The following is a 24,929-nucleotide window of genomic DNA, read 5'->3' as shown; positions in this document are numbered from 1 at the left end:
TGTTGCACATTTAAAATGCAATAACCGGATTAGATTGTGTTGTTGCCATATCGGCATGTCCTTTAGCCGCACTCCATTGTTGCATGTTACTCTGGTATTTATAGAGTTTTAACGCAATCGCAATTTCGGTTGACATTTTGCGCTCTCGGCCATTTCCCCTTTCCCATTTTCCATTTTCCAACTTGCAACCAGCCTCTGGCTGTCGATAGACGTCTACAGGTAGTACGCCCCCAAAAGTACTTCCAAACTACCCCCAAACTCCATTCAAAAAACAGACATGAGTGCCCCATTCCTCGGCTGTCTGCTTTATGAAAAATGCATTTTGTCTGTCGTCACTGGTCCATGAAGCGAACTGCGGCCGTGTGGCTAATATCATTTCATTTGGCTTTTGAATTCATTAGTTGAAGTTCATATTTCACTTGGGCATTGGCAAATATATATTCAAGTGGCTTAAATAAGTCGCCCTTATTGGCCACTAAACGTACAATTGAGGCCTTCATTTATTATGCCAATTCAGTTTGGAGAGCCATCCCATATCTGATGTATTGAACAGTTTAAGAAGAACGCTTTAAATGTTGTTAAAGTCAACATATTGCCATTGCCTATCCATTTCTTACTAAAGTTTAATAAATAAAACAATTTTAGCAGCAAATAATTTTTTGTCTGTAGAAATGTCTTGATGTAAAATGTTAGCAATACCTAATCAAATCAAGTAGAGTGCTAGTCAAGCCTGAAATATAATTCCCCTCTTTACCTACTAACCCATGTAATAAATTGTTTCTCTCAGATTGTTAAAAAAAATCTCTACATCCCTGTCCATATCGAAAAACTTTTAAGAATAAATCTCATAATTTTGTATGCCTTCCATCAATCACAAATTTGACACTTGCAACACCTGTGGCTGTGTTAGCCGCAACATCCCTGTATTTTGTCCTTTTTTCGGGGTAGTATTGATGTTCGTACAAATTAAACTGAATGCAAATAAGTCAATTTCGGTTGAAACATGAAGCGAAATTAATGTGCTACAAAATAAATACGACAAGATAAATGTTTTTGGCACTGAGCGGGTGGCAAGAAACAAGATAAACTGATGGCGGAGTATCTCACGGATGTGTGGGTGTGCTAATAAAAATACACGAACACGAGTCCTGCGACGCGTCCTTGTGTAATGTGTGAAAATCGCTCCTGGCTCTGGTGTGGTGTGTGTGAATGTAGGTGTGTGAGTTCGGCACGTTTAGCATTTCAAAAGGCGTATTGTTTATTTTTTTTCCTTTTCTCTTGTTTTTCCACATTCAATGTTATTTATCTGCGTTTTTCCTACTCGCCAAGCGCCTCCGATCTCTTCTGCTTTGTAACCCAAGTTCACTTTCGCAGTTAACTTCTTTGTAGTTTCGTTTGCTCATTCATTTCCCTTTTCCCACATACTCGTACACATGAAAAGTTATTTTTTCGTCCCACAATGAAAATGAAAATGGGTGTGCGGAGAATAAGCGCGAGACTGGAAAACTTGTCACGTGATAAACTCGGAAAGCAAAAGAATGTCACGTACTAAGAACGCAGCGACAACCTTTGCCACTTAAAGTTTTAAGTCCGCAGAACAGAAATATGTTTTAATTCCATAATCAGCTTGCACTTGGCCAAAACCCAAAATCAATTCCCCATTGTTACGCTTCTGTCCTCAAAAAAAAAGAAAATCCCAACACACTTTCGGGTATGATAAATGCTGGTCACGTAGATTTTAGTCCCTTGGAAAAGTGGGGGACAGCTGTTTGGGTGCACTTAGCATTGCTACATAATTTCTGATGGCGTCATTTTAAGAATTATGAATGCCACGTGACTTCTGCTGGGCAAATAAAAGAAACCGGAAATCAGGCAACAGGATTTTTCTGTGTTAAGCTTAACCGGAATAATCGGACTTTATAATAGCTGAGTCAGTGTGAAAGTAGGAAATTGGTATAGAAATTTTTATAATTGAAGGTAGATTTACATAAATATACATTTTTTTAAAATAATATAATATATATAGTTGAATTTTAATATATAAATACAACATAAGGTAATGGTATTTTATAAATTTTAAACATACTTAAATTAATTAAGATTTTTATGTTTGTTTCAATGGATTTTATACAGTATCAATTTAACTAAAGACAATGTTGTAAGCAGAAAGATATTACAAATTAAGACAGTTTTGCAAATGTTTCAAAATTAAAAGAAATTTTATATATACGTTAACAAGTATTCGCCAGCGATTTCAAGCCAATGCCTTTAGTTTCTCCGACTCGCAGGTAAATTGTAATATATATCGTCTGGGTGAGGGAAGCCACCGTCGGAAAACACCTCGGTGACCGGTCAAAGGTGTCACACATAAACCATTCAATCTGACAGTCAACTGGGGAGATACAGATACGACCAGGCACCGGGAGCGGGATGTAGTGATACAGCAAAGCGATAGACAATGACAATGCCCAACGTTGACCGCAGTCAAACTTTCGATTTTACTTCGTTAACGTGGCGAGTTGGACACGTTTCCGCCCCTCCGCTTACCTTTTCGTGTTCCGCAATTTATTTTTTCTGCACATTTGTCGAGAGGTTTCCCTTCGCTCCATATTCATTTCGGTGGTGCAAATTGCGCACGAAACATGCGAGTGGTGAGTGCACAAAACCAATTTGTAATAAAGACGACGATGGCGAGGAAAACAGGGAAAAAACGCAGTGCCTTCAATTCATTGTTCGTTGTTGTTGCACACGGTACTTGGAGATTGTGAGGGTATATTGCGTTTTGAGGAATCACAACCTTAGTCAGATATATTCTTTATTAATTGGCTTAAAAATTTATATCGTTTCTCGCGGGAATTATTTTAAATAAAGTATTTTTCATTCAATTTTAAATAATACTATAAGTGCATTCTGCGTATGACAAGTCGTAATAGAAATGGAAATCGTAAATAGATCATCAAACTATTTTTTTACAGAAGTCTTGTTTTAAAATATATTTTATATATATTTAATATTTTTTCGTATTCTTAGCTATACCGCGGAACATTAATTTGAGTGGGATTTTTACTCAGGAGCACACCATTATTGTGGAAAAGTACAATTGCATCGTGGAAATTTGAAAAAAAATTTTATTCCTGTGTTTTCGATCTGCATAATTTTGATTTACAAAAAAAGTGAATTAAAAACATCACTAAATTTTCTTACTGAACTTTAAAGATTTTTCCCATATTGTCTTAAAAATTTAGTCACAACCGAATCCTAATACATGGAATATTAGAAAACAAAACTACCGATTTGTTTTTCTGCCTGAAATGTTTAATATATTTTATAATATTTTTTGTAAGAACTGGTAACTTGAAACCTAATAAAAGAATAGGTTGGTTGTGCCAAAAATGCTATCCTTTAAGATATTTTATCTTTCAAGCCTTTTCTTTTTATTACTATTGTTTTTAAACTAATTTGTATGCAATGTAAATCAAAGCTCCGCAAGGGAAAACGGTAACCGGGTATCCTTAAGTCGAAAAGCCTGACTTCTGCATTATAGTGGCTAAAGGATAGGTGTCTGAAATGGCTTGGATGGACGTTGTGGGATTATGCGGCATCAGAAGATGTTGACACATCACGCAGTCGCCCGGGCATTTGAATGTTTTCAATTAACTTTATGTAGATAAATAGCAGCAACTAGCTCCGTTGGCTGTGTTGTCTGAGCTGGCTTTAAGGACGGCCAGAAGGACGCAACAAAAATGAAACATTGCACGGCTGTAAATTACGCCAGAGGTGAGGGGAAAAGGGGGGAGCTGGCGGAAATTGCATTATCAGCGTCAAAAGGCAAAGGATTCCCCCCATTTGGTGGCATGTTTTGCCGCCGGCTGCTGCCGCTGCCACTTCCTGCCCGCGGAGACAATGAGTTGTGATAGCACAACTTTTGCAGCGGCGTCGCGCGTTGCTCGTTGCGCATAATTACCGTTATGGCGGAATGGGAGCGGTAGCAGTTACTTTGCCGCCCGCCCAAGACTGATGAGCTGTTTATGACTTGACGCTTTCGCAGTGCATTTAATACCGTTATTGTGGCGCATTTGTAACTAGCAGTTAATAACGGTGCACCTAGGAAAAGGATACTTAAAAAGCTTTAAAAACACAATCTAACTTCGATAATTTAAAAATAATAATAATAATAATAATAAAAATAACAATTTAGTAGTCCTCAAATTTAATGTCTTAAATTTTAAAAACATTTTTTGTTATGTTTTAATTCAACAACTTATAGCTTAAAAATTCAATGTTAAAAACAATCATAAAATAAAAAATTAAAAAAAAAAATGTTAAAAGAACTCTTAGGAGAACATTTTATATTTTATAATAATAATAATATTAATGCTTTATTTACTTACGATATTTATACAAAAAAAATTGCTTTCAAAAATAAAAGTTTTTACCCATTACTAAATTAAATTTAGTACAAATATTGATTTAATTTTGTTAAAAACTGTATCCGTTTAACCGTTTATAAAAGTAGTAATCTTAAACAAGTTAACCTTTAGATCTGTAAATGCTAATATACATTTCTTATTTCTGTATTGTTTTTGATAGGTCAACAATGTATACTTTGTAAGAAAATGTATTATTATAACGCCAAAATGTATCATATTTTTTTTTCTCTATTCTTGGTGCAGCTGCAAAATGGATTACGTTCGCTGGCCATTGTTCATTCCGTTTATATGAAATTTTAATGAATTGTAAAGCCAGGACATCTTGGAGCAGCACACATGTGCTGCTGCTTCTCTATCAGACAAACATTATCGCAGTCTCCACTTCAAGTTCAATAAAGTTGAGTGCCTGGCACAAATGGAAATTTTACGCATACCCATCGAAGTGAAAGGGAAGTGCGGGAAAGTGCCCTTTAAAATCACTTTATTACGTCGTCGTGTGGGAGTATTTTTTACCCCCAATGTCGATGCGGACACATTTGTTGGGGGCGACAATTTATAAGAAAATTCCTATCGAACTTCGGCATCGTTGGGCAAATGTCTTTCGGCCGATAAAAACGTACCCGGCACGCGCTTTAATCATGAAAAATCATATTGAAAGCGCCGCCCTGCAAAGGCTGATAGCGTTAGGCGTTCGCCAGCTAGTGGGCGTGGCAGCCATTAAATGAATATTTCAACAAATTTGCTTTTACAAGTATATTTAAGAGCAGGCCAACGAGACTCACAAGTCCACACACAAAACAGCTGCACAATTTCCGTTGAAAACTTTGCACTGCAAAGTTTTTGTGTGCGACTTTTGACAACAACAGGAACCGTGAGGGGAAAAGTAAGTTTGAGAGATGATTGGATTCGGAATACCCTATTCTTAATGTTATTAAAAACAACTCATTCTTTGAGTATATTAAAATAATAAAGTTGGACTTAACATTCATTAGTTTATTTAACATATGATTTGAAAACTTGAATGTTTTATTTTGGGACAGTGTCAAAGAAAAGCCTTACATATTTGTGAAATTTTTGAATCTTAATTTTTTTTTATTTATTTAATAAAAAATTGTATTTATATATTTAAAAAACAAACTTTAATTTCTGTAAAATTAGGCAACAAGTCTTTTTGATAAGCTCGTTTCAATTTTATCAATCCTTGTATTTTAATTTTCTAAAATGTCAGTAATACCTTAATTATTTTAAAAAAGAAAAAAAAATTTGTCTAAATTTTTGTTTTAGTCATTATGCCCGGCAGTGTATACCCTTCTATGACAAGTTGGAAGTTTCCGCCGCATGCATTTCAATTGCGTAGCCGTCGCCGACGACATTTACATGGCAAGTCATTGGCCAAAGTGTCCCCCCCACTGGTTTTCCACCCAATGCCGTGGAAAGCGACCGCCGCCTGCACAGTGTCTTACATCTCTTTGACTCTAATAGATTTTAATCAGCCGCAGGATATGCGACTGGACGACAAGGACAACGACAACGGCAACGACAACGTCGACGACATGCTGTTATGGCCCCGAATCGCTTGGAGACAGTCAAAATTCCAGCCCAGAATCCGATGAGAATCGCCGGGGGCTGATCAGGCCTCGCCTTTAATTACGCCAGTTGGGGAATTAAAAGAAACGAAATACATATTTTTCGGCATATCTTTGTTCGCATTTAAATTAGAGACCACCACGAAAGAGTGTTTTGTTTTTAGCCAAGGGCTTTGCGAATTTCTGTGTAAAAGTGTCAGTTTAGAGAGCGTTTTTCCACACAATTTCCCGGCCAAACCTTCGGGGCTGCGCACACACACCTCTAATGAGCCCCTTCACATTTTTGAATCCTGCTGCATTTTCCAGCACTTTGACACGTTCCATTTTTCCAGGAGGGTGTATGCTTTTATTTGCGTAATTGGCCAAATGCTGAGTGATGTGGCCAGCGACTTTATGGCTGAACAAATTTAATGCCCTTATCGGCATCCGTTCTTGGCCATAAAATGACCCGCATTTTCACCCATTCCATTTCCGTTGCCAATAAAAGTGTCAAGCGAAATGCGTGCGTAATGAGCATCGGACTTCAGGCCAGGACTTCTCTGCCCTGAATTCTGACCGACTGGCAAAAGTGTTTTAAAATGCAAAGTATCGTTATTTGTGCGCATCGTTAAATTTCATTTAAAGCTGCGGAAACGGAGCCAACCGATGACCCCGGCGGGGGTCACATCCTGCGTCAGTTCTGCCCGCGCTTATCTTGTCATTGTGATCTTTATTGGCTGCCATTATCGTCCTGCGGGTGTCCATAATTCCGCATGTAATTTGATTACCCGCACAACCCACAAATTGTCACGCCCGCCTGATATCAACAACTTCATCGGTACTTTGAATTCACTTTCAGGGGGTAAACTTTTAGTTAATGTGGGAAAATAAGTATTTAAATGAGAGGCTTAAAGCGAATAATAAAAACGAAATGATTTGTACTTTGTCAGTACTTATTTATTTAGTCCAAAAAATAACAAGGAATAATGAAGTGAGACATTTTATTTATTAATTGCTTATATATAGAGATTCCATCAAATTTATTTTTATTCAATTTAATCATTTTTGTTATTTTCAAAATAAAATTCAAATTCAAATTTAAGACAGACTGATTATTGAATTTTTTTTTGTTAATCCAAAGAAAAATATGGAAATGTAAACGCTTAAAATTTGAGAGCCAAAAAAAATTAAATGAAGATAATAATTACTTGAGTGGAAACCAGTCTATCAAAATGTAATTTGTGATATCAATACTAAATCGAATTAAATTCGATGAGTACCAGCATAGTTACATTATTAATATTATCATTGTTGGGCATATACTATTGATCCAGTTGGAGCTGTTGAGAGAGCATGTGCAGCCGCATACAGAACATGACAGTCATAACCGTACATGTTATCTGTAATGGACAAATACTGGAAATATAGGACTTGATCTATAATATTGCCGACTTCCTATTACCGAGAGCGCCGTGTTGAGCTGGAACCATAGGTGAGTGATGGTTTTGGTTAGAATATCCTCCAGATTCCCACACACTATCCAAATGACCACCCTAATCAGGCAGAACGCCACCAAAGAGAACATCAGCTAAAGACATCTGCAAATATTAATGTTAAAGATCGAGAACAACGTGTATGTGTCGCACCATCCTTATTATTTTGATCCTTTCCATCAAAACGCCAAATATTCCGACGGTCAAAAAAACCAGCACAATAAGGCACGCCAATATGTTTAGGCATAGAATAAACACATTGGATTTTGATTTAAAGTTCGTAATGCTGTATACCATTTCCATGATAATTATCGCCTGCGGATTTGGTCATGCACATTCGATCATCGAGCACCTAGGTATCCAACTCACTATGGTCACGGCCAGCAATAACAGAAGTGATATCTTGAGTGCTAGAGTTGGACAATTGCACATACTTATGAAAATATTGAAGAATTACGAAACAGATGACAACTTTTTCATGTCTCAAAAAATTGTTCAATTTCGAATCACAGATATGATTACCAGTGTTTACTTAACTATGGACACGACGAAAATTTTACAATCATAAAGTTAAAAATATATGTTTAATTAAAGCATACTTTTAATAGAAAATATATAATGTATATATATAAAGTTTAATGCAATAAAATGCTATTATAGCAAAATTTTAAACTTTATTTCTCTGTCATTGATATTAGTTCCCCCTTCTTTCAAAATTTTTTAAAACAATTTTTAAGCACTGAAAGCGTTTTTCAATATGTTATAAATGTCATTACCTTATAAGATCTTAATAAGCAATTTCAATCAGTCAGTATGATTTACCTTACTTAAAATACATCGTACTATATGGAATCACACCATATCTCAAAAGACCCAGACCACGACAGCTAAATTGTCATATCATAACCCATTACTTGTTCTGTGGTGTTTATAAAAATGTCACAACTTTTTCAACTTCAGCTAGTTATTTACAAGTGCTAAGCCGCAAGATGTTTAAGTGGTGGTAAGGGGATGGGCCGGAGGTCCTTGCAGTCATGTCACATGTGTGTCGGAGTCACAGGGACGACAAAACGGCCACCAGCAATGGCAATGCCAACATCAGTGTTGACAATTTCCAGTTGAACGCACAAAAGCCGGGACATCGTCCCCCATCCTCGGGTCCTGTTTGTTGTTTGTTGTTTGCCGTCTTGTATCTTGTATCTGGTATCTGTCCTATGTGTCCTGCCTCTCTGCTAAAATAATCGCCACAATAATCTGTCAACGACAGCTGCTGATGTCATAAAAACCTTTTGAAGATGTCGTTTCTGGAGTCCTTGCTGGGGCCCACAAGTTCCCCCGAACAGGCTAATGATAATTTGCCACATTTAACACTCAAACCAGCCGCAGCAACAGGACCTCCTGGCTGCGATAAAATCATTGATGAAGCCAAAAGCTAATTGAATGTTAATCGCTTGGCATTGACATTGCACGTGGCAGCAAAAGACGGGGTGGAGAAAAGTCACGGAAATCCCATGAAAAAGGAGAAATAGAAAACCCCCCCAATTTAAACTTTCCACAGATGTTCTCCGATAAAGCTCAAAGGTAAGCAGTCAATTTGCATAAAGTGATGATAAATCAACAGAAAAAATGACCTTAAAGTTCTTTTTTTCCTCAACTGCACGTATTTGTTTCGTTACGCAGAGCAAATAGAATACAAACAGTCTTTAAATTAAAAATTAAAATTTAATCTACCTCAGGATGCGTACCAGTTGAAAATGGGGGAATTCGGGATGGCTTTTTTCTTTGTCTGCCTCCATGACCTATCGCGATGGAGGGTCTGTTTTTTTTTATTCTACTTCTGCTCGAGTTGGTATCGTATTTGATTCAGAAGTAGTAAATTTTTTAAAAATTGTTATATAAAAAATAAACTTACAAAATAATACTATTTTTGCCCTATACTTTCAATATTTTCATGTATTTTTTCGGGGGTTTCTTTTTCAGTAAAATTGTTCATATGGGACGTAGAGGACTTGTTTTTAAGCTCTATCAAAAATGAGAAGCTTGTGGCAATTATGATTAAATGTTAAGAAGCACTGGGAAAATAATAGGAAAACTAAGCTTAGTTTACCAACTGTCCAAATAAATGTTTTTGAGAGTTTCATAAAAGCTAATAAGACTACTATACAATTTTAGAATTCCTATAAAAACATGGTCAAAATTTAGTGTGGCATAGCTAAATAAACTTATTAAAAAACTTTTAAACGATTGGTCTGCAATATTCCAAGGTTTATTTGTGGCTTTCGATTCTACTTAATATATATGCCAATTTATTTTTAAAATAAATGCGGTCACTTGTCGTCCTTAATTTTTGGTGAAAAATGCGAAGGCTTTTTGCACACTGCTGTAATTTGCATAAAAAAATACCATGAAAAACAGTAGGCCGAAAACAAGGCAACGAATTTGCATTTTCTGCTGCCGAAATGTTTCAATTGCATTGCATTCAAAGAGCGACTGCCGCTGACAGAAGTCACATTAAATGCAGTCACAGTCCTGCAGTTATAGTCGTAGTTACGGACACAGAATTCGGACCACGGGACGGCCTTTTTGTGGTTCCGTGGAGTCAAAGTTGCAATAGAAATGCTGGCGTAGATGCAAATTCAAACAGAGGGGCACAACAGCCACAGCAGATGCATCAATTGTCTAATTGTTTGCCGAGACAGAGTCGTCAAAATGTCCATCAAAATGCGGGGAAAGGGGCAAGGGTGCAAAACCCAGTATGTCCTTGCTCGAAAAAAAAATGTACACAGCAATATTAATTTAATAATCAATGGAATTTCATAATGTAAATATTAGGCCTTGTATGGTTTGGCTTTCCGAAAATGTTTGTTGATGGCAACATTTAATTAATATTTTATCTAATCTAATTTTATTTTTCTGTCTATTAGGAAACGAAAAAAGTTTTTTCTTGATATTATAATTATATATATATAATTATATAATATATTTATGTATATATATATATATATATATATATATATATATATATTTATTAAAATTAATATTACAATCATTTTTTAAAAAGATATGCTAATACTCATTTTTTCATGTGCAACTATGGCAATAGGAAACTGTGTCTGTGACGGCGTCTGGAGTGTCATGCCCGGCATGGACCCGTGGGAAAGGTAAATTTGATTTATGACCTATTATGCGTCTTATGTCCAGCCATAATTTAATTATACCAGGACACACAGCCGGCCAGTCAGACAAAACACAAAATACCAAACAGCAAACCCACATTGTCTGCAGTTTTTCAGCCACACACACACAATCTGCCACACATAATGCTGTTATTTAAATCATGAAAATTCGCTTAGCTAAATTGCATTGCAACAATTGCAGGGTGGAATTGGACCTGCCATTTTCCTCCTTGTCCGTCTCGTTTTAGGGCAAAAACTAAACCGACAGTCTCAAGCCGAAATGTAAATGTAATTAAAGTGCAGTTAGGCTCCATTTTTGGGGGTGTATGAGTGTGCTTGGCATGCGGAATGAAATTGAAATAAATTATTGACTAATTGTCAACTCAGACGAGGACAATCTGGCACATTTTGGCATTTGGCATTTGGCATGGGGCGTATGCGCAATCAAATCGCAAATCAAAGCTCCGGCCAAGAACAACAAATGCATCTAATTGGGCTGACAAAAATTCCAAGACTGGGGCCTCGTTCTATGCTTTTTGGACACGTTTTCATTTAATTTGATTGTTATTGTCTGGCCTGTCAGGTGGTCTAGGGGGAATTTAGCAGCTCCATTGCATGTCTAATTAGTGTCATCCCGTTAAAAAGCTAAAGAAACTAAATAATGTAGTAGTAAGTAGTCTCACCTTATTTTTGTTTGATTGAAAAATAATTTAAAAGGGTACATTAGGGTTTGTTTAAGTAAAACAAGTTTAATTATTAATATAGTATAATGTTTTATATTTAAATAAATGTATATAAGTGTATATACATATATTTAATTTAAACATATAAATGACTTTGAGTTTGTTTTAAAATAATTTCCAATTATTAAAGTAATGATCACTAACTAGTCTAACAAAAAAAATGTATAACAATTTTCTTTGCAGTAATTCTTATTCTGCTCCCAATTGAGGGTCTTTTTATAACTTTCTCTATTTGTTATTTGATTGTTACCTCACTTCTTGTATCATTTACCTTTCATTTCGCAACTCGAGCGTTGTTCAAGCAATCCCGCTAAAATATCACTGTCAAAACACACGTTTGATCTGTTGAACTCTCCCTCTTTGCCGCCTGTCGATGGATCCAATTGAACCCATTAAACTCGGGCCCATTAATGTATCACATATCTCTACGAAAATGTCAAGATTAAGCTTCGGGGGCCAGCGTGTAAGCCATTTATGCGGCGTTGCGGTTATGCGAGCATAAATATTCGTTAATTAACTGACAATAATTATAACAAGTGTACAATTGGGCCGAAAGGTTATGGATTGGGGAAAGGTGTGCGAAAAAAAATATCAAATCCAATTAAGAAGCCATAAAACACGACATGCCACGCCCCCGCTGCTTATCACAAAGCCGCTTACCCCGCCCCCACTTAAGTTAAGACCTCACCGAAGGCCGCTTCTCAGCCGTGATGTGGCAGAAACAGAAACAGAGACAGAAACCAGTCTGGCCCATTGTTCCCCGGAAGGTCTAGTCTGCTCAGCTCATGTTTAATTTGCAACAATCGATCTCCGTCTTTATTGACCACCAAACATTAACAATTGCTTAGACCAAAAGGCCAAGACTCACTTAGAAACCCCAGTGGGTTCCGAATCCATCGAAGCTCATGTGCGACACACTCTCGGCGGGCGAGTAGTGAACCGTCTGGGAGCTGCCATAGCTGGACACGCCCAAAGCTGGGGCATTGTGGGTGTAGGTGGTGGCCGAGGGTCCGTGGTTCACGTTGGTGGTGGCCAGTGGTGCGGCATAGGACACGGTCTTGGCCAGAACGGGAGCGGGAGCGGCATAGACTGGAGCTGGAGCTGGAGCGGCATAGACTGGAGCTGGAGCGGAGTACACGGTCTTGGCCACAACAGGAGCAGGAGCGGCATAAACCGTCTTGTGCAGAACGGGAGCAGGAGCGGCATAAACAGTCTTAGCCACAACGGGAGCAGGAGCGGCATAGACAGTCTTGTGCAGAACGGGAGCAGGAGCAGCGTAGACCGGAGCATGGGCAGCATAAACTGGAGCTGGAGCGGAGTAGACGGTCTTGGCCAGAACCGGAGCAGGAGCAGCATAGACGGTCTTCTCCACGACAGGAGCAGGAGCATGGACCAAGGTCTTGGCCACAATGGGAGTGGCCTGGGTGTACAGCGGTGCGGCATAGGTGGTCTTGGCAATGGCCGGAGTGTAGACATTGTTCTGGATCCTGGTGTCGCTCTTCCTCACACTGGAGTACGGGGTGTCCACCGCCTTGGAGTAGCTCGAAACAGTGCCGGCAAAGGAGCGCACCACATCGTGCTGGGTGGAGGCCACGGCATCCACCGACGGATTGGCAATGGCCACATGGCTGGCCAAGAGACCGGCATTGGCAACGGCAACCAGGGCGCACAGGGAGATAAGGTAGCGGAAGGCCATGGTGAAGCAGTGGGATGACTGGACTTTTTTTTGGACTCGTAGAGCTGTAGTTGAAAGCAGGCTGGCTGGGCTGCGACTGATGCTGATTTGGCCAAAATGTTGCGGCTTTTATACGCCTCTGACGCGTGCCAGTTTCTGTTGGTTTTTCGGTGATTTGTTCGTGATTTTTTGGCAATTGAACGGCCCACAATGCGATGGCAGTTCACCTGCGTAACCGCTTGAAAGCCAATTTGCAGGCATAAATTAAGCGCGGTAATTAGGTTTCGGAGTGGGGCCCAAAGCTTCAGGGCCCCCGTGTAAAATTAATAACAATTTGCCAAATAAAAACACACAAAAATAAGCAAGACGAAGATGTGAAAAGAGAGCAGAATTTGCGGCGGTAAGAAGCATCCCAAGTTGGCAACACAATTCAATTTGGAGCAGCGTCAACTTTGGTAATTTCAATAAATATTCATCATGCGCCCGTGAGCAACAGAGCAGGAAAATTCATTTTCCAAACTTGGTCGAAACAAAAGGAAAACAAACGGGAGCACAACTGCAAATAAGACGAAGTGTTAGATGCCCTCTTCATCTTAATTTAGTTGTTAAGTTTTGGGTGATCCACTGAAATATGTATATTAATGTTTTAGTCAATACTCGGCCTTGTTTGCTATTGTTTTTATGGATGTATGATATTTTTTGTTTGGCTAAACCAATTTCGCAACCACCTTTGTGAAACCTACTAGAACTTTCTGACTTTTGATCATTAATTTCAACTTTAGAAGGGCACAAAAACTTCTCAGCTCCCCCTCAGAGTAAAAACAAACAAAAATCATAAACAATGGACTGGTGCCAGCACCCCAAAGTAAAACCGCTGACACCCCTGCTGATAAAGTTGACAGCAACAAGGAACATCCCCCTATTGAGCGGTTGCCTGCCTCATATTTGCTGCTCGAGTAGAACTCAATTTAATGGAAAAGAACGCCGGAGAAAATAAAAGTTTTTCGTTGGCTGCCTCTGGAAAATTTATGGGCTGCTGATAGTATTCAAAATAATTCACTTTCCTGATGTCTGATATCTAAAACCCAGGGTGTGGGGCACTTGAGCTGGCCTCCAGTCGCGACGGAGGCAGCGAAAAGAGCGCAGTCATTTGTCGACCCATTGAACCAGTTTTGGGGCTTAGGCCTAAGTCAATCTGTCATACGGCCGCACACACAATAATTTGCCAGTTGGCCGTGAAATTTGGCAAGACATTTGCGCGCTTTTTGGCTATAAAAACCGCCGATTGGCCAGAGTTTAGCATCAGTAGCCACTGCAGCTCACTACAAACATCAGCAACAGTTTTCTGTTTTCTGTCCTCCGTTTTAATTTGTTAAATTAAATATTCAATCCTAGCCATGGCTTTCAAGTACGTCCTGCTGTCCTTCTGCGCTCTGGTGGGCGTGGCAAGTGCTGGCTACCTGGCTCCGGCCACCACCACCTATGCCGCTGCCTCCATTCCGGTGGTGGCCAAGGTGGCCCAGCCGCACTACGACGCGGTCGGCACCACCCAGCAGAATGTGGTGCGCTCCTTCGGCGGCACTGTGTCCACCTACTCCAAGAACGTGGTCACCCCGTACTCGAGTGTCAGCAAGGTGGACTCGCGCATCACCAACAACGTGTACACCCCGAAGACCCTCTACTCGGCCCCTGCTCCCGTGATCACCAAGTCCTTCTACGCCGCTGCTCCAGCTCCGGTGGTGGCCAAGACCGTTTATGCCGCTCCTGCTCCCGTTTTGGCCAAGACCGTCTACTCCGCCCCAGCTCCAGTTTACGCCGCTCCTGCTCCCGTTTTGGCCAAGACCGTCTACTCCGCCCCAGCTCCAGTTTACGCTGCTCCTGCTCCCGTCTTGGCCAAGACCGTGTACTCTGCCCCCGTGGCCAAGGCCGTCTATGCTGCCCCAGCTCCAGTTTACGCCGCTCCCGCTCCCGTTCTGGGCAAGACCGTCTACTCCGCTCCTGCTCCGGTTTACTCCGCTGCGCCCGCCGCCTTCGTGAAGTACTCGCCCGCTGCTGTGGTCGCCCACGCCAGCTTCGATGGATTCGGTTCCCACTGGGGCTACTAGGGTGTGATATCCCAACCTTTGTTGACACTTTGTTGATTTGTCCGTACGAAATAAAAACAGTCGCATTGTAGCTGCGTAGAACACGAACTTGCTTTTAAAGTAATTACAATTACCTTTAATTATAGGTGTGGGTGGTGGGATAAATGATGTGCAGATGGAGACCACTAAGGTCCAAACACGTCATGCTTATTAAAGTGTTCCATTTTTGTTAAAGAGAAAAAAATCACTCTAAATGGCATAATCAAGATCCGTTACCTAACAGTATTCACAGCATTCAACGAAGAAAGAAAGCAACCTTCGGAAAGTTTTTATAACCATCACCCTATAGCAGAAATGAAATACTAATTGTTCTTTAAAAACAAATGGTAGTAAATGAAGTGAAATATTTTTTCTAAATCTAATTAAGTCTCAGAGTGCATGCAAATGTCTAAAAACAATGAAATTACCATTAATTTTCTTTTATTTACAGATTGTTTCCATAACAGATAATTGAAATACGACGGATATAGGTAAATTAACTCGATTGAAATTAGGATACCCTCTGCAAAGGTATACAATACCCATTCCTTCTTATTTTATGATCGTATTTTGCAATATATTCCCCATATATAAAGTATTTGCCACCACAACATAAAGTAACACTTTCACCCTTTTAGTTGCCTTTAGCATGCCATTTGTCTAGTGTTTAATGGGCCAAATGTGTGCCAAGAAATTTTCTGGCCACTCCAAATCCCTTAAAACCCTGGGCACTCACCTCGAAACCCCCTTACATTCTGCTCTTCTATTTGAACTCTTTTTTTTTTGTTGGTTGGCGAGGGCGCAAATATTTAGTGTAAAACTTTCTGTTTGTCTTTGTCGGTGCGGGGTGCAACAAAAAATTGTTGGCCAAAGTTTAATGAGCCACATGACCCTTTGGCCTCCGCCTCTGACTCCGACTCCGACTCCGTCTTTATGTCATATCCCCCCATCCATAAACTTTGCGATGGGTATTTCAGCAGCTTGACCAAAGTGTGGTTGTTGCTGCCGTTATTGTTATGGCGGCTAAAAAGTTTGCCCAACACCCAAGCACACGCATAAAAAAGGCATTAACGATGTGGGCCGGAGCAAACTATTTAGCCATAAAGTTGGTCGTTCCGCCGGACAATTTTGTATGCATATTTTATGGATTTTCAAATGCTGCAAAATTGTTTTCCACGGCTAGAATTTAATGTTGACAACAATAAAATTTATGCGCGGAGCGAGGGGCATAAAAAGAAAATAAACTCCGGCGGATGGGTGGTGGATTTGTATCGTCCTTGAATACATTCTGCTTAACTGCATTTGCATATTGTCCGGATTGGAGTCCAATTCCGTGTCCAAATCCCCGGCTGTCCCGGCATTTGCAATACTTTTTCAATTGCCCGACATGCTTTGTTGATTTCTTTATTGGCTCATCCATATGCATGCCATCGGACGGGATTCTGGACATTGGATTTGCGACTCAAGTGTTTATCGTTATTGATTGCAGTCCGTGAAATATGACGATGGCCAGCAGCGTCCAATTTGTCTAGCACGTCAATGCCAATACCCATTTCCAGGGCGGGGTGAAATGCAAACCGAATCCAAATTTCAATCCCACATGAAAGTCTGCCGCTTAAGCCCCAGACGGAGCTGGGAAGTAACACTAAAGTCCACTTACTTTCGTCTCTTTCGGATTACTCCCCAACTCCGTATGGAACTTTAATCCGCACTTACATCACTTTCATCACCATAGACTTCGGTGGTACGCACGGACCACAGAGTGCGACGTCGGATCTCGCTCCTTATCAGGATAACTAGGTACACCACCAGGACCAGGACTAATGCGTACTGAAATGACACTTAAACTTGGTCCTGCATTTTGTGGTAGCGACTGACCTGAATTAGTACAGAGATCACCTGAATGATCGGCACGATTGGTGGCTTTAAGGAACGGGTGGAGCAACCAGCTTTGTACAGGTCTTCAGGACTTCCACTACGATCCTTGTAGCAGGATAGGGGTATCATCTTCTCAAGCAGCACGTAGTCGCCGGGTCCAACCACGCCGCAACACTTCGACTGTCAATGATATGATATATGCTACTGTATTAACAGGGAATAAGCAATGATATAAGCAGTTTATTAAAGTTTTCTTATAACAAAGTAAACCTTATTAAAACTGTTGTTACGAACTAAAGTAAATAGATATTTAAAAATTAAAAAGTTCTTAAGAATTACACCGGTAACGTAGTTACAAAAAAATATTTTTTGCTTTGATTTTCATCTACTGCGGTTTTTAGTTAATTTATATATGAATATATTTTATTTTTTTTTTTAATTTTTCAATTGATTTTGAATTGATTTTAAAATCTGAAAATTTATTTTAAATGTAAACCATGCATTTAAATCAAGTATTTTCAATCAATTTTAAATCAACTATTTGAAATATATTATTTTCCTCATTAATAAAAATATTTAATTATTAAATATAAAATATTGAATTCTATACTCTTATATTTATATTTTCTATTACATTATTTTATTAGAGTTGAAATATAATTTGTTTGTTTTATGATTATGATGATTTTTTCAATAGTTTGCCTAATTAAATCTCCTAAATTAAGATAAATTAAGAAAACTCTTACATGAAACTCAAAGAACTCCAGGCTTTTATCGTTCATCCATAATCGAAGTACATCGGTTATAGCATGGTATTCCTGTGCTAACAAAATAGTCAGCATCATCTGCAACCATGTGGCCAAGAATAGAATTGTCACGTACTGAAAAAAACACATCTCGCAAATAACCTTCGTACAAATTTTTTTACGTATCACTCACAATGCGCAATCCGCTGGATAACTCACTTACGACCAAGGGTAGCGCCACGATCAGCAGTGGAACCATTAAAATAGACAGGAACATCGCTATAATCATATAGGTCTTGAACAAACACATCCAGCAACCAATGTGCTCCTTAAGCCTTTGATAATATACATAAGTATCCGCAATGGTGAAAATCTACTGGTTGGCGGTTTCCCTCAGTACTTTCCCCTTTTATAGTATTCTACCACTTACGAAATTGACAACCCAGAGGAAGTAGAATACGTATCGGCAGATCCTCAGCTTCAAGTCGTGCCACCGCCTACGAATCATTGACGACCTTCGTGAATCCGCCATACTTATCCGTATTATCTAAAAACAAATATCGCTAACAGTGTGTTTACCTAGAATGACACTGCATCCACAGGTATAACGACTTTAAAATCAAACGCATTTTATTCGATTCACATGAAGTTTCAATAGCAAGAAATATTTCTTTAGTTCGAAACTTGCTATACCATTTCCGTATGTCCAACTGCTGCCGCTAGTTATTTTCCATATAAACTTATCTCTGAACAATGATAGATATCGATGATGACACTGCAACCTAAATTTAGGCGGACTTAATGTAATGATAAGACATTACCCTTTAAATCTGAACTTTTAGTCGACATTTAGTTAGCAAAATCTTCGTCGATGGACAGGTCATGTAGACGGATGTAGTACAATATTATAAAGGCCATGCATAGAAACTGTTCTGAATAAAATTGCGGATTTATTGACCAAAATAACTACGAACTACGGACATACCGAAATAAACCAGCACGCAATGAACCAGGAATGAGCTGCTGTCTTATCGGGGTTATCAATAGATACATTCACAAGTAGGATGATCAGTTTGGCCAATATGTAAAATATAAAAAAATAAAGCACCTGAAAGTACATAAAAGTATTTAGCTTACTAATTCAAGTCTACATTAATCGGACGTACAACGTATATAATCAGCACAATTTTTCGGATGGTCGCATACATTAGGGGAATAAGAGCAACCGTTATGACTATAGACAGCGCTAGGCTTATAATTAAAATAACCTGGTTGGAGCCCTTCACCTCATTCCAGATAGAAATGTCTTTTGCTACTTGAGCAGCATTAAATCCCTGCGGAAGGGGTCTATATTTTGCAGATAAACATATTTAAGTTCATTTATCTCACTGCGGTTATAGGTATTAAAATCAAAAGTCCGATTTTGAGTCCCAGCGTGGGACAAATGCACATTCTACTAAACAGATAATTTTAAAATTTTTGCCTATATTGGCAGAACTGACACTATTCTCATGTAAAGAACTAAAAAAGATTTTTTGAAAAATGTTATTAATTCATTTTTTACTATTTATGTGCGAGAACGTAAATATTTTAAGCATGCTCTAAAAAAATTATAAAAAAATTGTATGTACTTACCAATTTTTATGACTTGTTGATAAATGGAACTGCATAATAAAAAAAAAGTATTTCAACCAAATCGCAGCTTAATCGGATTGTCTTAAGAGCTCTTTTAACCGAATCGAGAAACAAAGATTTGAGAGCATGCAGAGAATCTGTTTTGAATTGAAATATTGGTTACTGGCGTTTAATATAGTCTAATACACTGAGTTGTCCATACGGTAAATATCCAACAAAGAATAAACCAGAAGTGGGCGGCTGTCTTTTCAAGGTTTTTTTCGGTGGCTACACACACGATAAAAATTATGCTTTTTGCTATGCACTTCAGTATTAAGACCACTAGTGACTGAAAATTTTACCAAACAGTTGGTGTATTGATTATGAATGAGCTCAGTTAGACGTACCACGTTTAGAATCAATGCATGGTGTCGAATTGCCGCATAAATTGCGCCTAAAAGGGAAAATAGTATAATTACGCATAAGGTTATACTTATAATTAGAACAATATGATGATGCCCCGTCAGTTCATCCAGCAATGTGATGTCTTTTGCAACTTGTCCGGCATTAAATCCCTGCGGAGATGTTATAAATAACTATTCAAACAAAATTGTGTATACTCACAGCGGTAATAGGTATAATTATCAAAAGCGCTATTTTAAGCCCAAACGTCGAGCAAAAGCACATCTTACTACAAATTGAACACAGTACAAATTTTAAATTTTTTTGAAGCTTAAATAACTGACAATCTTTTCATGTATTCATGTGGCATCTAAAACAAATATTTCAATTGTTTATGAGGGGCATTTATTGACGGTGATTAGTTTCAGCGTTAAAAACCTTTTCAAGAGATTTCTGGAATTTGCATAGATTTATTCAGCATCACAGCTTTTGACCGCGCTTGGTAATGAAAAGGCGTTTGCAGGAGGAAAAACTAGAACTAAACCCACACACGTCCTTGCATAGGAAGATGCCATGGAATTTTTTAATCAAACAGTTGCCATTAATTACTGCAAAATTCTGTAGCCACATAACAGACATTTTTTCGACAGCCAGCCGCTAGAATGAATGAAAAGAAAACAGGATGCGGCGATGGCAAGCGCTACCAAGTCCTTTTCCGTGCGGATGTTTGTCTGTGTGAGAAAGTATCTGCGAGATGGTTTTCTGGGTGGGAATGTGGGGATAAAGCAGCTGAGAAAGGAATGCCAAGAGAACCAACCGCAGACCCGCCGCCAAAAGAAGCAGCAACTAAAAATCAAGTTAGGTGCAAACGAGCGCCCGTCAGCGGCAGGCGTTCATTTACTTGGCAAAAAGAATGGGGGCGTGTCGCGGTTGCGATTTCGTAATGAATAATTTATAATGCACGCCGCCGATGGCTTTTATTTTAGTGAGCTCTTAGTTGAGATTAAAATTTTGTGGCTCTCCAACCAGGCCGAATTTAAGTTCATGCCTTACAGGATTCGCCGGCTGATAAATGTGTGTGGGTTGGTGTCAAGTGCACGCTCGTGAATTCAATTTGATACACAAACTGATTTATCGACTCCCAGCAGTGGCAGTAGCAGCATATCCTTTACACTTGAAAATAAAGTTGAACTTTCAATTTAAAACAACATTTTAAAACTGTTTTAAGTGAATATATTACGCGTATATTTTATAAAATAAAACAAACTAATCTGTGGTAGAAATGCATAAAGCTAATATTATGTTTGCATATAAAAATGTAATTGTTTTATGTTATCTAGAAATAAAATATAAGTTTTTGTAGTACAGTAGGTTTCTAAATGGATTAGCCAAATATCCGAAAATATTATTAATTTTTAATAAAATTATAATATTTCAGTGAATGTATAAGATATATATTTTTTCTTCGATCAAAAACTATAAATGCTGCTGATATAGGTTTTATATGTTCTTCTATTTTAAAGGAATAGTTAATTCAAAATTTAACATTTTGTTTTGTAACGAAAACTTCCTACTGACTTTCCATGCTAAGTAAATGAATTTTTTGAGTGCATCGTTTCAACTCAACTGGCACACGCCATTCATAAGTCAGTTGTCGTCTGTGCGAGTGGAGTCGAAAGTCGTAGACGATAAAAAATTACATACACTTGTAACTGGTGTCCTCGGGCCCGAGTCCTTGCCGGTTCCACTACTCCGGAGTTATGTCCGGGTCCCGACTTTGCCTGTGCTGCAGCCTCTAACAAGGTTAATTTGTTGCGATCGCAGTGCTCTGTCATTTATCTTCGCTGTCAGCGGCAAGTCCTCGCATTGAACGCAGCTTCTGGCATCGTTCTAATTTGAATTTAACAAGCTCACTGAAGGCGGGGTTGCGGGCATGTGAGGATGGGTGGGTCCATCAGACCATCAGTCTATCGGGGAGCATTGAAAATTAAAAATTTATTGCCGGGCGGGGTGTCAATCATCGAAGCCATCATTCAGTTCAGTTCAGAAAGTAATAAAGTAAGGAAGACAGTAGCGAGCGACTCGAAAAACAAATGACTTGGGATGATTTTTATTATAAGATACCCTTCAAGCGTACAATACAAATTTTAATCTTCAAAATCCTTCAGAGATCAAACCATGATTTTCCGGTACAGTTGGACCCTTTTATTTAGAAGTTACACTCAAAGTTGTTTACTTTTAACGCATTTTTTTAATTTTTTATATCCAATTCTACTTAACTGATTTTAGTCATCGATAGCTTTTTTAGAAGAAATAGAACGTTCTTCAATTTTCAAATTAAAAAATGCAAAAACTAAAATCCGACACCATAAAGTATATTCTTAAAGAATAAAAAATTTGTAGGCAAAAGTCTAATTATTAATGTTTTATTTTTCTTTTATTCTTGTCAATAAACTCTTTAGTTCTTCAAATAGCAAGTTTTCCTTATTTTTCTGTATTAATAAATATTTTTTCACTATTCATTCATTTTTTTTTGAAGCCACAAGCTCCGTTTAAAAACTTGTATAACCCAAAGCGAGATAAAAAAAATCTTGCTGAGCATTCTGCCACACAGTTGCAGGCACACATACTTCATCATCATCAATCTGCGTTTGTGAGTTTTTAGAGCACCCTCATCCATCCTGTTCCCTTTTTAGCTACCCCTCTCTTCACATATCCCTTTCCAGGACTCCACACTAACCATTGAACGTTTCAATTTCACTTGTTGGCTTCGATTGTCGCCTGTAGTTCGAAGTTGGGGTAACAATTGAAAGCGACACTTTTATGGTTTTCAGATTTGTGTGATGTTTCCTCTTTCACCCAATTTTACCGCACTCTATTCTGTTTTTTTTTTTTTTGTCGACGCTAACGTTTTTCCCTTACTCTGCTACGTGCTTTATTACATACGAACTCCCTTCTAAAGCGTGTGTTCTAATTGAGAAATTCTTTGGCAAATTGCAATGAGTAACCAAATGCCTTTAAGTATTTTGCCCTCACACTTCCAAAGCATCGCACATTAGTTTCTATAATTTTATTTATAACGCAGCCAAGGTCTCGGGCTCTTATTTCTGGTAAATAAAATTTTGTTGCATATATTGCGGCTTCAAATGGCAACCACAAAAGTGAATGAAATCGTAAAATTCTGACCGTGCCAGACCGCATCCACACCCAGTGAGCTAATAACGTTCACTCGAAAACCGGATGCGCCGCAGACCCGCCATTGAAACCACGGCTGACCCCTTTGTCCAACAGACTTTACTTAGTTTTTATGCAGAGAAAAAAATTAAACAAAATTGTATTCACCCTTTTATGATCATGTTAAAAACAAGAAAGAAAGCAAACTTCGGCAAGCCGAAGTTCATATACCCTTGCAGCTATTGCAAGAATTAAACATTTTTGAAAACATTAAAATTATGATTTACTTTCGTATATGTTTAAAAACATTGAAGCTATGATGATTTGCAGCTCAATTATTTGATAGTTATTTTATATATTTTTATTATTTCTAAGGGAGCTATATGATATAGACGTCCGATTTTGATAAAATTTAAACCATAATTCTGAAATATTTAACCATTGCTATATGTCGAAGAACTAAACAAAAAATTAAAAAACAGAAAAGTTATAATTTTTTTCATTTATTTTTCCGATTGTTCCTATGAGAGCTATATGATATAGTCGTCCGACTTTGATGAAATTTAATCCGTAAATCGGAAATATTTAACCATTACTAAATGTCGAAGAACTAAACAAAAAAATAAAAACAGAAAAGTTATAATTTTTTTTCATTTATTTTTCCGATTGTTCCTATGGGAGCTATATGCTATAGTCGTCCGATCCGGCTCGTTCCGACTTATATACTACCTGCAATAGAAAGACAACTTTTGGGAAAGTTTCATGCAGATAGCTTTAAAACTGAGAGACTAGTTTGCATATAAACGGACGGACAGACGGACAGACGGACAGACGGACAGACGGACATGGCTAGATCGACTCTACTAGTGATGCTGATCAAGAATATATATACTTTATAGGGTCGGAAACGTCTCCTTCACTGCGTTGCAAACTTCTGACTGAAATTATAATACCCTCTGCAAGGGTATAAAAGAGCGGATTTAAGGTTTATATAACAATACAATCAAAAACTTAAAATGGAGCATATGGGTATTCTTTGAAATATTATTCGTCTAGGGTGAGGCAGAGATTCAGTTAATTATTAACGTAGATAAATTAAATCTAAATAGGGTTGATAGGTGTGATTTAATTGTGCAGCCTTGTGCCCAATACGAATCTTATTGAATAAAAATAATGTAATATTATTTGGTAAAATAAATAATAATCATAATTTAGAATTAACTGAAAATTTAGTTTTCCGGAAGTAGTTAACCGAAAAAGAACAAAAAAAACGAACTTGTATTTTGTATCAACTTTTTATCAGTGTAGCCCAATCTAAGCTTTCAAAAGAGCGTGTGTTCCGGGCTTGTATGCATTGGCATTTAAGTGCCGAAACAAATTTTGGAAAGAGCTCGCAGCCAGAACGTCTAACATAACCTCAATTTGTATGCGTTCTTTCTTCCATTTGGATTGTTTGTTTGCCTTAGTCTCTGGGAATGTCTAGTGCCGTCTCTTTCGGCATGGGATTGCAATTGCACTGCCACCTCTTTCGCTCTTTCATTTTTCAAACCCGCAACCCCAACCACTGTCCTTGTCCCGCATCCGCGCTGTGTAAATATTTGATTTTTGCATTAAAGTCAATTTGCTTTCATGATTCCGTAATTCATTGTTTACTCACGCCAACTTCTATTACGCCTTCTGCCGTCCGCTTTGATTGTTTATTTTTATACACCCTCCGTCCCCGCAGGCACATGGGGTTTGGGAAGACCTTCAGTCCCGGTATCCCGGAATCCCGCATTTCCGCTGCACTTCCACATCCACTTCCATATCTACATCCGAATAATATCCACAGACACCGACACCAGACCGGGCTCGGCGATATCCGCATCATCTTTGTTTGTTGCTCGCAGCCAGGATTCCTCCGCCTTTTG

General features: G+C 38.4%; 6 protein-coding genes across 8 annotated transcripts; 1 reads left to right on the top strand and 5 right to left on the bottom strand.

Moving 5' to 3' along the window:
* Positions 1 to 7,165: 7,165 nt before the first annotated feature.
* LOC128258621 (uncharacterized) lies at positions 7,166 to 8,004 on the bottom strand. Of its 2 annotated transcripts, XM_052990328.1 has the most exons (4): positions 7,858 to 8,004; positions 7,642 to 7,803; positions 7,458 to 7,583; positions 7,166 to 7,395 (listed from the first exon to the last, which is right to left on the bottom strand). In XM_052990328.1, exons 1-4 carry the CDS (start codon positions 7,918 to 7,920, stop codon positions 7,318 to 7,320), a joined length of 429 nt encoding a protein of 142 aa, XP_052846288.1. In that variant the 5' UTR covers positions 7,921 to 8,004; the 3' UTR covers positions 7,166 to 7,317. The 2 variants fall into 2 exon arrangements, 1 of the variants encoding a protein (XP_052846288.1); XR_008267979.1 differs by lacking the exon at positions 7,166 to 7,395 and having other exon boundaries at positions 7,454 to 7,593; positions 7,642 to 7,993.
* A 4,218-nt stretch (positions 8,005 to 12,222) lies between these two features.
* On the bottom strand, positions 12,223 to 13,167 carry LOC128258616 (cuticle protein LPCP-23). The gene has a single exon (XM_052990324.1). It carries the CDS (start codon positions 13,101 to 13,103, stop codon positions 12,276 to 12,278), a length of 828 nt encoding a protein of 275 aa, XP_052846284.1. The 5' UTR covers positions 13,104 to 13,167; the 3' UTR covers positions 12,223 to 12,275.
* A 1,233-nt stretch (positions 13,168 to 14,400) lies between these two features.
* Positions 14,401 to 15,248, top strand: LOC128258618 (cuticle protein 76). Its single transcript, XM_052990326.1, has one exon. The coding sequence runs from the start codon at positions 14,480 to 14,482 to the stop codon at positions 15,185 to 15,187; it is 708 nt and encodes a 235-aa protein (XP_052846286.1). The 5' UTR covers positions 14,401 to 14,479; the 3' UTR covers positions 15,188 to 15,248.
* A 1,123-nt stretch (positions 15,249 to 16,371) lies between these two features.
* On the bottom strand, positions 16,372 to 19,585 carry LOC128258617 (protein late bloomer). Its single transcript, XM_052990325.1, has 6 exons — positions 19,465 to 19,585; positions 18,260 to 18,376; positions 18,023 to 18,202; positions 17,830 to 17,964; positions 17,084 to 17,263; positions 16,372 to 17,035 (listed from the first exon to the last, which is right to left on the bottom strand). Exons 2-6 carry the CDS (start codon positions 18,359 to 18,361, stop codon positions 16,907 to 16,909), a joined length of 726 nt encoding a protein of 241 aa, XP_052846285.1. The 5' UTR covers positions 18,362 to 18,376; positions 19,465 to 19,585; the 3' UTR covers positions 16,372 to 16,906.
* On the bottom strand, positions 18,621 to 19,343 carry LOC128258620 (uncharacterized). The gene is made up of 4 exons (XM_052990327.1): positions 19,219 to 19,343; positions 18,996 to 19,163; positions 18,815 to 18,937; positions 18,621 to 18,756 (listed from the first exon to the last, which is right to left on the bottom strand). Exons 1-4 carry the CDS (start codon positions 19,279 to 19,281, stop codon positions 18,679 to 18,681), a joined length of 432 nt encoding a protein of 143 aa, XP_052846287.1. The 5' UTR covers positions 19,282 to 19,343; the 3' UTR covers positions 18,621 to 18,678.
* LOC128258622 (uncharacterized) lies at positions 19,027 to 20,207 on the bottom strand. Of its 2 annotated transcripts, none has more exons than XM_052990331.1 (5): positions 20,068 to 20,207; positions 19,851 to 20,018; positions 19,667 to 19,792; positions 19,465 to 19,601; positions 19,027 to 19,163 (listed from the first exon to the last, which is right to left on the bottom strand). In XM_052990331.1, exons 1-4 carry the CDS (start codon positions 20,128 to 20,130, stop codon positions 19,533 to 19,535), a joined length of 426 nt encoding a protein of 141 aa, XP_052846291.1. In that variant the 5' UTR covers positions 20,131 to 20,207; the 3' UTR covers positions 19,027 to 19,163; positions 19,465 to 19,532. The 2 variants fall into 2 exon arrangements, with proteins under 2 accessions (XP_052846291.1, XP_052846290.1); XM_052990330.1 differs by having other exon boundaries at positions 19,042 to 19,176.
* Between the last annotated feature and the right edge of the window lie 4,722 nt (positions 20,208 to 24,929).

The sequence above is a fragment of the Drosophila gunungcola genome (genome assembly GCF_025200985.1).
Source record: "Drosophila gunungcola strain Sukarami chromosome 3L unlocalized genomic scaffold, Dgunungcola_SK_2 000003F, whole genome shotgun sequence".
Lineage (NCBI taxonomy): Eukaryota > Metazoa > Arthropoda > Insecta > Diptera > Drosophilidae > Drosophila > Drosophila gunungcola.
This window is presented reverse-complemented; position numbering and strand designations above follow the sequence as displayed.